The sequence below is a fragment of the Drosophila sulfurigaster genome, chromosome 2R (assembly GCF_023558435.1).
Source record: "Drosophila sulfurigaster albostrigata strain 15112-1811.04 chromosome 2R, ASM2355843v2, whole genome shotgun sequence".
Classification (NCBI taxonomy): domain Eukaryota; kingdom Metazoa; phylum Arthropoda; class Insecta; order Diptera; family Drosophilidae; genus Drosophila; species Drosophila sulfurigaster.
In genome coordinates, this window is record NC_084882.1 from 9216930 (window position 1) to 9231586 (window position 14657).

General features: G+C 39.5%; 2 protein-coding genes across 3 annotated transcripts in view; one reads left to right on the forward strand and one right to left on the reverse strand.

Moving 5' to 3' along the window:
• LOC133836900 (zinc finger protein rotund) overlaps positions 1–14657 on the forward strand; it is a 46264-nt gene that overhangs the window by 19654 nt on the left and 11953 nt on the right. Inside the window, 3 exon segments of the mRNA XM_062267495.1 lie at positions 1277–1330; positions 2859–3081; positions 3083–3143. Of these exon segments, the coding sequence (XP_062123479.1) occupies positions 1277–1330; positions 2859–3081; positions 3083–3143 (338 nt within the window).
• Positions 8067–10140, reverse strand: LOC133837927 (GTPase-activating protein RacGAP84C). 2 transcript variants are annotated; one of them, XM_062268842.1, is made up of 3 exons: positions 9496–10140; positions 8662–9433; positions 8067–8580 (listed from the first exon to the last, which is right to left on the reverse strand). In XM_062268842.1, exons 1-3 carry the CDS (start codon positions 9744–9746, stop codon positions 8563–8565), a joined length of 1041 nt encoding a protein of 346 aa, XP_062124826.1. In that variant the 5' UTR covers positions 9747–10140; the 3' UTR covers positions 8067–8562. The 2 variants fall into 2 exon arrangements, with proteins under 2 accessions (XP_062124826.1, XP_062124825.1); XM_062268841.1 differs by having other exon boundaries at positions 8070–8580; positions 8638–9433; positions 9496–10139.

Below are 14657 nucleotides of genomic sequence, written 5' to 3' on the forward strand. Positions count from 1 at the left end.
CAACATGTTTACATAAATTCCTAAAATGCAAACAACATTGGCAGCGGCAACATTGACAGCAACACGCTCCAAAAGGGTTCCAGCGAAACGGGTTCGGGGCTTGTTGGGCTCGATATCGATTCGATATCGGTTCGCTCCGTTGGCGGCAATGATCTCGGCCCGATAATGTCAACGCTAGGCAATTGGCCAATAACATTGTTGTTGTTTCTGTTGCGGCTGCTGTTGCTGCTGCTGCTGCTGCTGCTGCGATAAGCATCTATAACATTGTGGCAGCAATGTAGATGTAGATGTATCTATGCGATGCAATGGCTTCTACTCTTGTACTCTTTCATGCCCTGCCTTGGCTTTTGCTTGTACAAATTAACAATAAGACGGCTCCTACAACTTGCTTCTACTCGTTTCACTGGCCATGACTCAGACCTGGCTGCAAATAGTAGCTCATATTGCTGCAAGCTTGTAGCTCGCTGCTGACTGTTGTCTCCTGGCCTGGTTATCGACTTTGCCAACTTTTCCGCTTGGCGCCAATTCGCCAGAGAGCGGTGGTGGTAATTAACACTGAAAATGTTTGCTTGGCCCCACAATAATTACGACTACAAGAAGCGAGCACAACAACTTGACGAGCCGACTGCAAACCGATTTGGTGGCAACAATTGTCTGCAAATGCTTTATTAGAAAATGCTTTTGACATGCCAGCGGGGCGCCCCGTCATTTCATTGATCAACAGGCAATTAATCCAGCACTCAAAGTCAGAATCAGTTAGGTTAGCTCATCAACAGATTCACACAATTTTTGCACGCAAATGCGCTGGGCACTCAATTATGGATAGACAGATGAATAGATTGAGCTCAGGCAGGCATAAATAGAACGAGAAAGAAGCAAAGTAGACGGAGGGGGTGGGGAGATAAAGAAGTGGGAAATGTGAAACTATTTTCACATAAACTGTAACTCAGTTGAGAGATTTCCCAGTGGCAATCAGAGCGACCAAGTTTAATTAGACAAGCCAGCGAGTCACTGCACGGCAAGGAACTGTCGGCAATGGGGCAGGCAACAAGCGGTGGCAGATGCCAGGCGGCAGGTGGCAGGTGGCAGCTGGAAGTTGCAAGTTGCCAGCTACAACGACAGTGGACAAAGTGACGTGAGTGAACGTAGCGAGATGTCGGCGACTTGAGCAGAGAGCGAGCGAACGCGACGTCTGATGGACACCCGTGTGGCAGCATTAGATGGCGCCACAGCTGACACAATTCAACAACAACTGAAGCAAACAACTCAATTGCAGGTCACTTTCTGGATGACAATCGTCTGGAGCATCATGCGGCCGTCACCGGACAAGGTAAGTCGTAACTTCAACTCCACACAAGCTTTTGGCCTTTTAAGGCCCTTCGGCACATGTCAACAGCATGTTACATTCTATTCTACTCGAGAGTTTGAAGAAATATGATACGCGTAACTACACAATAGCTTAGAATTTATGATCACCTTATGCGAACTAACATATTGTTTGATCTGGCGTTTAATAGTTTTTATATTAGTGATATAGAAGTAGACATTGAAGCTCAAATTCTAAGGAGTCGTATATTGTTGAAACACAGTTTATACCCTGTTTCGACTGAGCTACATCATTGAAAATGTCCGTTAAGTAGAGTCTTACGTCGAATATCCACTTTGCAAAGCGAGTTGCGAAAACGAATATACATATGTATGTCATTAGTCAATTAATGAATAATAAATACAATGTATATGTCGTGAAGCAGACAGGTTTAAATGCATTTGACCGTTAAATTAATGTGACCCTAATTATTGAGTAGTAGAAGCTAAAAATATTGCAAGTGTTAAGATTGAGTAAAGAAAACACCTAACGAAACAAGTGTTGGTCCCAACGACCGAAAGAAAATATACTGACTGAGTGTGGCATGAATGTTCTCGAGGCACTAAGAGAAGAAGGAGAGACACAACGCAACTCGCTACATTTTTCAATAAAAATAATTGATTATGGCAGACTATGGTATATAAACTTGTACATTTTGAATGCTCTCACTGTCGCAAAATTTTTCAAATTGCCCATTCTCTATTGATTTGTTTATATTATTATTTTTGCCTTAGTTTGCCCACATAAACAGTTTTTCGAATAATGCCACTTTGATTAAAACTCTTGCAACATCGAATCACATTATTGAAGCAGATGCACTTGGTGTAAAGAGAATATTAGATTGTAGTACCTCAAATAATAATTTCTGATAATAAAAGTGATATTGTCTGAAAGGATTTTATGTAAATGTATTTGCAACAATATTGTCAATTCCTCGCATAAAAAAGCCCTTTGAATTTTATGATTAGATCTCTTTGAATGTAGCGAATCAACTCATTATTGTACACTTTAATATTAGTCTTGTAATAAATAAAAAATACAAATACAAACAATTTTTAATGTTATTCGAAAACCCTTTAAAATTTCATTATTATGTTAATTAGAAGTGCAATCACTAGTTTAAGTGTTGTATAAGAGAAAATTATTTACTCATCTTTGCGTAGTAGTAAAAGTTGACAATAATATTATTAATCGATATATTATTAATCGATATATTATCCGCTGCGAAATCATAAGTAGGAATCCACGCTTAAATGAAAGAGAGTTCCTTAAAAATAGTTCACGTTATACTTTCTACAAATTAATGAATAAATATAGAAAATAAATATGAAACCAGCAACAAATTTAAATTATGAAATGAATATGAGCTTTGTGGTAACAATCAGATGAAAACGATTGTCTGAAATTTTATTCCATTCTTATTAATTTGAAATATCTTGCATATAAATGCTAATGCCATGTGACTTACGCTTACTCGATCTTTAATTAACAGGCAGCCTGGGACACGGGAGTGCAGCCAATGGACCTGGAACTGGAGCAGGAGGCAACTCTGGCTTGGGTGTTGGTCCGCACCATGGCAATCATGTGTCCGCCGCCGCAGCAGCCGCTGCTCATCATCATAATAACGCGGTGGCAGCCGCATCGGCGGCAGCCCTGCTCGTTGTGCCCCAGCCCATCAATGCCAGCAAAATGGGCGGGCCGGGAGTGGGCGCGACCGGGGGGACACGCACCGGCTGGCGGCAGTGGACGCAAGTATCAATGCAAAATGTGCCCGCAGGTGAGTTGTGAAACAATTATTGAACGACGAACGATAAGCGATGAACCAATTGGTTGATGGTTGGTTGCTAGCTGTGTTTGCATTGCCCTTAACTGTAAGTTAAGACCAAAGGTTTTAACAGTTAACATTTTTTGACCAACGGCCTTGCACAAATTGCTGGCCACTTAGCCCCGAGAACATTGACAGCGGCTCGAGAGAACGCCTCGCTGGATGCGATGGGGCAACGATGTAGGCGACGTAGGCTTTTGTTTACCATTTTCCAGTTGATTTGCTTGGGACAAAGTTTCGAATTTCAGACGCCCAGCCACCAGTTGGTGCCTCTTTCATTTCATCCCCATCCTCATCCTTTCCTTTCCCTTGCCCAATGCCAATCAAGTGCATTTTTTCCCACAATTCATTCAGATTTCAGTTTGGCGGCTTACACACTTGGCCAGCATAATACTGCGTCCCTCCTGCGTCCTCCTCGCATTGTATTAATGACACTCAAGCTGAGGCCGACAGATGCTGCAGCCGCTCATAAAATGTCAATTATGCATCGACCTCAATATATACATATGTATGTGTGTGTGCGTTGTATACGTACATATATATTTGCAAGCTCGAGCGTGTGTGTGTGTTTGTGTTTGTCTGCCTGTTAATTGCAGCTAATTGAGCTTATTGTTTTTAACGGGTTTCTCTTCGTTACCGTCGATGTGTTGTTGTTGCCAGGAGCAGGTGGCAAATCAAGATTTTTCAACTGTAAAGTGTGTGATATGCGTGGGAGACAGTCTCTAGGTGGGCTTGACTCTTCAGGAATAGTAATATTCACAGATTGATTGCAACTGATATTGGGTGATAATGGAAATTAATTACCTTTATACTAGAAAAGTTTATGTCGAGCGTGCTCGACAGTGAGATACCAAGTATTTATTCTGAATAAAAGTAAAACCGTGTGGTATTATCGTTCAAATATACCAAATTAATATACCGTAAAATACTATTATTACTCAAAAGCTATATTTTGTATATCGATATTTCTAAATACGAGACTGTCAATCAATTAACTTTTGCCTTATTATTTCTTCAATAAATTCCGAGGCTCTTTTCGGATCGCAATGTACATTTCCCTCTAGCGAATATAAAAAGTCATAGTAAACGTATGCATATACATACATAGATAAATAGAATTATACCAGGATAGAGTAATAAAATCACGTTTTTAAAGAAATATATGATAAGCAATACACTCTGGCTTTTTTCTTGCTGAATTGACAATCGGCACAGGACAATTTTTATATATAATATATTTAATATAAAATTTGTATGTAGTTAATAGCTTTAAGTGATTCAACTGGTTTATGCATTATTGTAAATGTTATTTGCTCGTAATGAGCTACCTTAAAACGCTGCTCACACACGAAAAAAATGGAGAGCTTTTTTTGGTTTCTTTACTTGACTCTTTGAAGGTAGGGAAGGGAGTGAATAAAACCAATCATAATTCTTTAATTTCTTCTCTTGATTGGGCGTATGTCTATATGTGTGCAAGGGTGTAGCTGTATAATACAGAACTTGGAAAAAAATGAAAGTATGTAAATTGAACAACGCCCAGAGAGGAACATAAAAAAATGTTGTAGAAATAGTAGTAAAATTGTTGTAGTTGAATTTGGTTGTTGCTGTGGTTGCTGCTGTAGCCTATGTTGCTGCTGGTGTTGTTGTTGTTGTTATGTATATTTTTTGGACGTGAACAGCGTCGACAACGAAAATTTGTTGTCCATTGGACGAATGATATGTCGGCCAGATATGCCACACCCAGAACGCCCACAATTTGTGGTGCGGAGCTAACAGCTTTTGCAGCACTGATGAGCGAGCGGTAGGCGCCAGAAAACACACACACGTATACACAAGGAGACGGCACGCATAGTGGGACGACTGATGATGCTGATGACGCTGCTGAAAAGCCAAAAAAACAATAGCAACAACGAAGCTAGAGCAGCGAGGTGTTCATTTGTGCTGTGCGAGGCAAAGTGAAATAGCAGCATGCCTAAAAGTATGCTACATTCTTTTTTTCACATCTCGCATTTTTGTTGCTGCTGCTGCGTGCGAGTGAATTCGCAGTTGTCATGTGAGTGTGTGTGTGTATGCGTGTGTGTGTGTCAATTTTGTATTTCTTTTTTAAGCTGAACTACACACACGCACACACATACAATCCGAATTTATGAGTGAACATGTGTGTGTGCTGTGTGAGCTGCACTACTGAAAATTAGTGCGTTTCTACGCTCAAAAGCGTCTGTTGGGCTGCTACGTTTTTAATTACCCACACTTTGAATTTTTTTTGTTGTGCTTCTGCTACTGCTTTGGCAGTCGGTTTGTTGTTGTTCTTGCTGGCTCCTGCAGGCTGATGCCTGCTGCCTGCTGCATGCTGCCTGCTGTTGCCAATGCAGCTACATCTACAGCTTCAATTGGAATTACTTCACTTGGCACTCTCATCTGCGTTGTAGACCAACAGCAGCATGAGCCACTTTTTTTTTAATGCCTTTGACTGGCCGCATCTCCATGTCTATATAGCGTATATAGCAGCATGTCCACTTGTGGGTTGCGTACGTACATCCATGTGTTTCTGTGTGTGCGTGTGTCCGAGTCCGTGTCCGTGTCTGTGTCCGTGTGTGTGAGAAAGAGCTAAAGCCAGCCTATCGTGTTAGTGTGTGCTGCAGTTCTCTGGCCTCCTTTTTTTTAGTTTTTACTGTACTTTTCAGCTCAACTGAAAAGGAGGGGCAAATGTTATTTTTCGACTTTTTGTTGGCCAAAAAATTATGTGCACTTTTTTGAAAAGTGGGAGGATATACACACATACATACTACATACGTGTATGAACTGGTCGTGGCATCCATCTACACTCACTGCCTTTCGAATCGAATCCGTTCGGTAATAATAATTTATTTTAAAATAATTTTAAAGCGACTGACAACCTTTGAGTAAAATCAATGCAATTTGAATCTGATTCTTTGATCGAATATATCTACTATCAGCAGCTCTTGGAATGCGTCACGCTTCTGAGGTAAACTAGTTATTTACTAATTTAAAAGATATGGGAGTTGTGTGAATATATTCCAAAATTACTGTTTCACATTATTAGCTTTTGTAACGACTCTGCACACCCAATTTTAGAATAAAAAAAACTTAAAAAATGCGTCACATAAATTAAATCTAACCAAATCTACTCCATGCGATCCCAGAGTGAGAAAATACCTTTTAGTCTAGACACAATTACGTAAAACCTTTCTAAAAATAGGAGAAACATATAAAAAATGAAACTAGCATACTATAAGTCCATGTTAAATCAATTATTATACGTGAAGTATACAGGGTATAAAAATTAACTGAAATAAGCGCAAAAGTATGTAACGCTTTTTATATCATATTATTATTACGTATACGTGCGCAGTATGTTCATGTGTGTGTGTGTGTGTGTCCGCGGCATTAAATTACTTTTGCCTTTTGGGCGCTGCCACGCCTCCCCCGCGCGCACACACGTAATGCCCCTTTATTATTTTTAACAGCAATTTTTTAGTTACATTTGCCGTTTATTTTACTTTTTTTTATTCACTCATCTTCCTTCCTTCACCGGCCAACTTCGTATGTGCACTAACACAATTACACACGGACAGCAAAGCGAACGAGGCTCCGGACAAAGCCGAGATGCATGCTCGTATGACGAGGGGAGATGGGCATCAAACGGGGGGGATGGGGGACATCAAATAGCTCACACTATCAATTAGTGAAATTACATGCGAAAAACGAGCGAAAAATGTTTTGCCACGTTAGGAAAGAATAGAAAAATACAAAAAGTGCAAAAAGAAAAACGAAGCGTTCGCACACACACAGACACACACACACGCAAAGATTCCGCCGTATATGCTGTTGCGCACCACATATGCAAGTCACGCACATGCACAAGTTGTCAGTGTGTCTGTAATTCCCCTCATTTAATTAACAATAAAAATAGGCTAAAAAGTCTAAAAAACTGCAAGCGATTATGCATACATGCCGCCCATACACACACACACACACACACACAGACACACATACGTATGTAGTACGCGTGTTTGGCATACACACTCACATACATTGCAAACGTGCTATTTGTTAAATAATTTTAACACGCGCCCCCAAGTAGGCAACGCTTTTTTGCCAAACTGCGCAGCTTACACGCACACATACAGACGCTTGCATACGCACACATGCTGAGCGCAGGGCATTAAAATTTTATCCGATATAATGCATGAATTATGTAAACTATTTTTATTTTTATTGTTGCCGTTGATTTTTGTTATTTTTATATATTTTTCTTTTTTTTGCCTCTTTGTTTTGGTTTTGTTTTGTTTGTTATTCTTTTTTTTGCTCATTGTGCGTTGCAGTTTTCTGTTACGGTATTGGTGGGCCATGCATTTAGTCATTGCCCCTGCATGCGCATCTGTGTGTGTGTGCAAGCGTTAGTGTTATATGTGTGTTGGTCAGCGGCCTTTGGCATTAGCATTTGGTTAATGCTAACGTGTCGTCCTCTATCGACCGACAAAAAAAAAACGCCACTCATCCATTGCATTGGCACCCAATTTTTAGTGCGGTTAGCAACAGACTCGCACAATGAATTCTATTGTTGCCATCTCGTTTGTCCACCTCTCTGGCCATCTCTTTCTGTCCGACGACTGCAACTTGTTTATTTTTAATTTCATTATATGTACATTATTATTTTTCCAATGCATTGACGATTGCACGTGTGCCTTAGTGTGTGTGCGTGTGTGTGTTCCTATTTATGCACTCGCCCGTTGCATTTAAGTGTTTTGTTTTGTTTTGCTTGTATTTTGCATTTTGCATTCTGCATTTTGCATGAAATGATCAATTTTTTTGCCGAGCACTCGGAAAATTGTTTTTAAAACGTCAACTAGTTTTTACATTTTTTTTCTGTGCGCATTTTCATTTGTTATTGTATTAACGCTTTAAGCAACTTATTTATTTACGTACAAATATTTCACTATGTGTTTTGCTTTCTGCTTAAAATAATATAAATAATAAACAACATACAAAATGTCCAAGGGAAATATTAATTTTACAACATTTTTTTAAATTCCTCTCCCTCTCTCTCTCTCTCTGATTTTTCTTTTCTATCTGTTCGACTGTGGCTGTCTGTGTCCACTCATCAGTATTGTGAATTGAAATTTAAATTTGAAATGCTTGCATAAATTAAGAGAACTTGAATAGCATTTCCTGAGTTTACAATAAATTATACTTTGGTATTAATGGAAACTCGACGAATTATAATAAAGTATTCAATTATTGGTTTCATTCAAAGTGGTTAAGTTTCGATGAAGTCAAAATAAACTTTGCCAGGTATTTTTATGACTTCTTCATTTTCGATGGGCGGTTCATTCAATCATTCCATTTCCTATCCTGCAAGATTTACCTATAATAAAATAATCAATTAATATCGTAAAAACTATGATACAAATCACAAAGTTACCATAGATCTAAAATACGTTTTTACCGATTGCCAATGCACGCTAGGGGAATGATTGCTCTCGCGTTTCCACTCGTCGTCGTCCAGCGAACAAGCGGGCATCAGCGAGTCTACCTCGAGGAATTGCGCCCAGAAGCCTGGCGGCTGCAAGAGCAGAACTCTCAGGACTTGCTGCCATATTACCACGTTGCTCAGATTGAGATCGACGTCGTCAAAGAGTGTGGGCGCAAAGATGACGGCGATATTGTTGATGGACATCTTGACGGCTGGACTCTGAGCAATGCGTTGCCAGTGGAGCATAAGAAACGCCAAGGTGTCGCGATGTGCCCGATGCAGATCAACGACAGCCAGATACAGTTGCTCCTCGGCAGCCAGAGGATCGTTCTGTTGGGTTGCCAGTACAAAGTCGTGTCTGTGAATCACGGGTATCAGTGGACGCTGAAGGGTGCGTAGAAAGTCCTTGATGCAGCAGCAGAGCGTGTGAGTATCCTTATTGCCGAGATGCGGCGTCGTCTTGCCACGCAACAGTTTATGCCGCAAACGCTTCACCTTCTCTCGGGTGGAGGAGACGCGATACAGACCCTCCTGCTCTAAGCCGCGTGCCTCAATCTCCGTCACACAATGCACAATCAAAGCAGGCACCATGGGCGCCGCATCGGGTGCAAAGTCACTCAAGTGGCCACGTTTTGAGCTGATCAAAGGTTGGGGTATGCAGTTAACGGTCAGTTGGTCATAGCATTCCGTGTGGCAACGCAGCGGACAATCCCGACACCTCAAACTGGCTACTGCAAAGCGAATGCTGTACGAGAAATAATCATTATTATAATCTCGTCAACTCCCACAATGAAAGCAATCACTCACCGTTTGTTGCATTGCACGCAGTTGCCCACATTAGAGTAATAAACCTTGAGCTTGAAGTTGTGATGGCGCAGCAGCAGCAACGATGGCTGGGGACACGGGCAGAGAGTGTAGCAATCAGTCTCGCATCCATTGGGATTCATCTCGATGCGATCCTCCAGCGAATCCATTGACTGGTCATCGTACATGCAAAACTGTCTGCTCAGGTCATTATATGAATTATATTCACGTCGAATTCTGTCCCTGGTCTGCATCTCGGCGCGTTGCGGCAGCAAATAATAAAAAGACAACTTGCCACACAGTCGACATGCACAACGTCTGTTTTCTCTTCCAGTTATCGCCAACTTGCGATATACTTCTTTCGTATATACACTAGACTTCTCGGTACATATGTTTGTATATGTTTCTTGTGTATTGACTAAATCAGCTGCAACTACTCATTGAGTCAGCTGTGTGTCCAATATTTTTCTGGAAAGACTTCAGTTCGTCGAATGTGGCTTCGCTGTTTCTTCTGAGCTGCAACTGTTCAATAAGAACAGAACAGAACAGAACAGCAGAATACTCCTGATTGTTGAGTTGAATGGAAGCGAAAAAATTAAATTATTTTCTCTATGTTTGACAACCTACGAAAAAATTTGAGAGTCTGCTATGTCGCATTGACTTTTAATAAATTGAACGGGAACAAAATTTTTTACGTATTTTGAGATGCTTTTTCCACTGTGCAGATCAGAAGTCTCCTATAAGATCTACTACAATTACAGTGAATCTTCTCATAACACACACTTATATTAATCTAAACCTTTTACAAGATTACTTTTCATATACAAATATTCAGTGTCATATATTTAAAAAAAAACTTAATAACGCTGCCTTCTACCTGTTACATGCATTTCCTGCCGGCACAAAGTTATAATAATTATGGTCGCTGCCAATATAAAAATAATGTAGAAAAGAAAACCAAGGAGCATAGGTTCGAAAACAAAATAAAAACCTCTCTAATATATTATTTCTTTATGTAAAAAGTTCAAATATTGTATGTAGTAAGAAAATGTAGACATGATTGACAAAATTTCAATTTACAAAATACAATGTTGTTGCAAATTATCTGATAATGATATTGGTTTACCAATAATGTTAGTATTAATTTTAATTATACCTAACCTTTTTAAATAAATAAATAATCTGATAACCCTATTAAAGCAACATGCCCATTGGACAAAAATTGTATGACCTGCCGCGTTTGCCATATAGAGATTTCACTGTGATTACATTGAGCTTAATCAGAATGTTTACTTGATTCAGGTATTTACATTTGACTTAATCGAAATGTTTACAAGTCCAAGTAAACAGGTGTAATTTACCTTAGTATACAGACCAATGAATGGGCACAGAAAAAAAATGTATTAGAGAACGGAGTTTGCCTGTCTACATTACATTAAACACATTTGAAACATTTTAAAAACTAATACAACTCGAATTAAAATAAGTAAAATTGAAATAATTCAAAAAAAGAATATAACAATTTTAATTATTACATAATTAATAAGAAATTTAAATATTAAAAAGCTTTCATCATAAAACTAATAATTAATCATTCAAAATTTTATTCAGCGTATACTTAATATTTCAATTTGAAATTTGTGATGCGATTTATATATTGCATTACAATTTGAAGTCAATATGAATGTATTAAAGATTATATTAGTTTGAAAAGAAATGAGATTGTCAAAGTTAATAGTAACTCGAAATTTTTCACAATATATTTATAAATTTTATTTCACTAGAAGTTAAAAGTCAGTTTATAGCTAATAAAAAGGTTGGTTACAATTTGACTTTAAATGAACAACAATATGGAAATCATTTGTATTCAGCGTATACTTAATATTTCAATTTAAAATTTTGATGCGATTTATATATTGCATTACTATTTGCAGTCTATATTAATATATTAAACATTCAATTAATTTTCAAAGCTAATAGCAACTCGAAATTTTTTCACAATATATTTATAAATTTTATTTCACTAGAAGTTAAAAGTCAGTTTATAACATAGCTAATAAAAAAAGGTTGGTTACAGTTCGACTTTAAATGAAAAACAATATGGAAATCAAAACGTTGGATATTCAATGTCATACCACAGGGCTTGGAAACCAAATCGGCTTGAAAACAATTTGCCAAAGTATCAATGAATTCTAAACGCGATGAAAATGGCTCAATGGCCGCGCTAAATGGATGAAAAATTCATGGAAAAGCGTTTTGCGGCCGGCAAACAAAATACGAGTACGTCTAAAAAATTCGAGAGCTAGCAAAATAAAAAAAATCAGAAAGCGCACATCAAAAAGTGAAAATGTTAGACTAAGCGAACCAACAGACAAAATATGAAACCAAAAGCAAAAAAAAAAAATACCAAAAGCGAAAAGATTTTTTTATTTTTGATTTTGGCGTCTGACAAATGTGTTGCATACTTGCCGGCGCAGCGTTTTGCCATCAATTTTTTAACGAACAACGCGATGGCGAAACGGAGCCTTTTTTGTTGGTTGTGCTGTGGGAAAGGGCATGAGTGCGAATGAGGCGCAGCAACGAGCAAAATTAACGAATGAGGCAGGCAAAAGGCGAAAAAGAATTTGATTTTTATATTTTGTTGCCGTTTTTTAGACGTCAGTTGCAGCAGAGCTGCGGCGACTGCGACGGCAGCCTAGCAAGGCAAATATTGGGGGTGGGGGGTTTCAGAGTGTGAATGTGTGTGTGCGTGCGATTGGATGAGTTGTAGTACGTAGTGTGTGTGATGGGCGTCGCATTGAATTCGTGTAGTTATTAATGCGTATTGAAATGCACATGTGCATGTATCTACATAAGTCAATGTGTGTTTGCCGCTCTGTGTGCGAGTGTGTGTGGGTGTGTGTGACTGGGTTTGAAAGTGGCCAGCCATGAGTATGAGTGTGAGTGCGAGTGCGAGTGTGAGTGTGTTTGCGAGCACGAGTGTGCGTGCGTCTGTTTTGTTTGTATTCAAAGCCCACAAACGCCAGTCACGCATCGGAATAAGCCCATGCAAGTAACCATACAATAACAAATGTGCGGGCTTTGGCCCGATAACCCATCCACTTCACTACCTCCATCCCCCTCCCCAACACCCGTGGCCCTTATGTGCATGTGTGTTGGTGTTTTCGACTGTCCATTGCGTTCAAAAACAAAAACCCAACAAAACAACTAAAAAATTCACTGTGACAAATAAAAAAGAAGATACAAAAATCGAACCAAAGCAAAATGCAAAGCAACGCACAAAGCACATGCAAAAAAAATAATGAAATAAAACGTCAAAGTGCTCAGTGTCAGTGTTGCCACCATGTCATAATTAGTTTTTCACACACAGTTCAGTCTCTTTTTTCTTATAGTTAGAAATATTTCAAACCACTTTAGTAGACTAATGGAGAAGGGGAGAGAAATGTATATAAATTAAAACTATTTCAAATAATAAAAAAAATTATTAGTGATCATCACTCTAATGATCTTTTTCTGCAGTTTATTTTTACCTATAAAGCTTGAGTGCACCACAAACTCTTATTCTAACCCAATTCTGTAATGCCATAAAATGTGCAATTGTTAATGAATTACAGACTTTATTGGCAACTCTACGGCCTCATCGCACCGCATTGAAACCGAATGAACACTAAAAAGGCAAAATCTAAAAGCAAATACAAACACAAACGCAATTGCAAAGTCAAAATGCAATAACAACCGAGCACGCTCTCGCGTTGATAGGGGCGATGGTTGTGGAAAGAAGCAGAAAAGCAAAACAAAAACCAAAACCAACAAAAAAAAAGAAAAATCTGTTTTTGAACGGGTCACAAGTGCGGCGTGCGAAAGAGATGCCACGAAGCAGTGGAAAAAATTATTTCCTGTGACAAGGCGCCCACAAAAAAAAAAAAACGGAAGAGAATTGAAGGGGATGCTGCGTGGAAAAAAATGCACACCGAATGGAAATGGGAAAAATGCAAAAGGAAAAAAATAGAAGGCAAAGAATGCGCAGAGAGGGGCAGCGAGCAGAGTGCCCAAGAGTTTGAAGAGTAGAAGTCGAGGCAAGGTTGCAATGTGGCGAGAAAAAAACAACTTAGGAATAGCAGCGACAGCGACGGCGACGACGACGTCGACGAGCAGCAGACAAGCGGCGGCTGCAGCGCAGCGGAAGGAGTGCGCTTTGCGGCCATCTGTGTGTGTGCTAGTGTGTGTGAGAGGGAGTTAGTGTTGTAGTATTGGTGTGAGAGAATAAGACTTGCTGCTGGCAGTTAAGCCACGCGGTGGCTTAGGTCAGGGCGGAGGCAGCCTGAGGTGTGCTCCGTACTCAGTGCACGCTTTGTTGGTATACGTGTGTGTGTGAGTGTGTGGGGCATTTTTTCCACACTCCAGCGTTTTATTTTTTATTTTTTCTGTTTTGGATTCTCTTTGGCGTAATTCGACGCCAGACTGATAGAGTGCTCCAAAACGTCGACGGCAACGTCGTCAACATGGCGGATGGCAGCAATTTTAGACTCGACTCGAGAGCTGCAATTGAGCAAAAGTATTGCCTACTTTTAGGCAATCATTTAAATACTTTACAGCTTATGAATTAACTAACAATTTTCATAAAAATGATTGCCACACATTCGGTTTATTTGACCGCCCATTCGCCACAGCAATTCCGACTGCAGTTGCCAACTGCAAAGTCAAAGCAAAAACAAATGCAAAATGCAAATGCAAAGTCAATGAGAAATGGATAAAAAAAAGCGCTTCAATACAAAACAAAAAAAAAAGAAAATAAAAAAGAGAATTGCAAAAAACCGGGCAGCATCAAAGTCGAACAAAACAAAACGCTGGAAAAAAGTGCCAGACCATCGGGTTGGGGAGATGCGGCGGAAGGTGGTAGGGGAAGCAGCAGGCAGCAAATTTGGGGGCGGCAAAGGCTAACACGAAGTTGGCAGCGAAAAAATTCTGTGCGTTTGTATGCGAATGTGTGTGTGTGTCTGTTTGTGAGAGAGTGTGCATGGCTGCTACAACTGTGTGCGTTTGTACGTGTGACTTTGTGTGTGTGTGCGTGGGCAAAAATTCCCCTTTTTTAAATTTTTTACACAATTTTTTTGCGCGCTTTTTAGAGCCCATCGTCGGCTCCAAACTTCCCCCATTCCAAATTG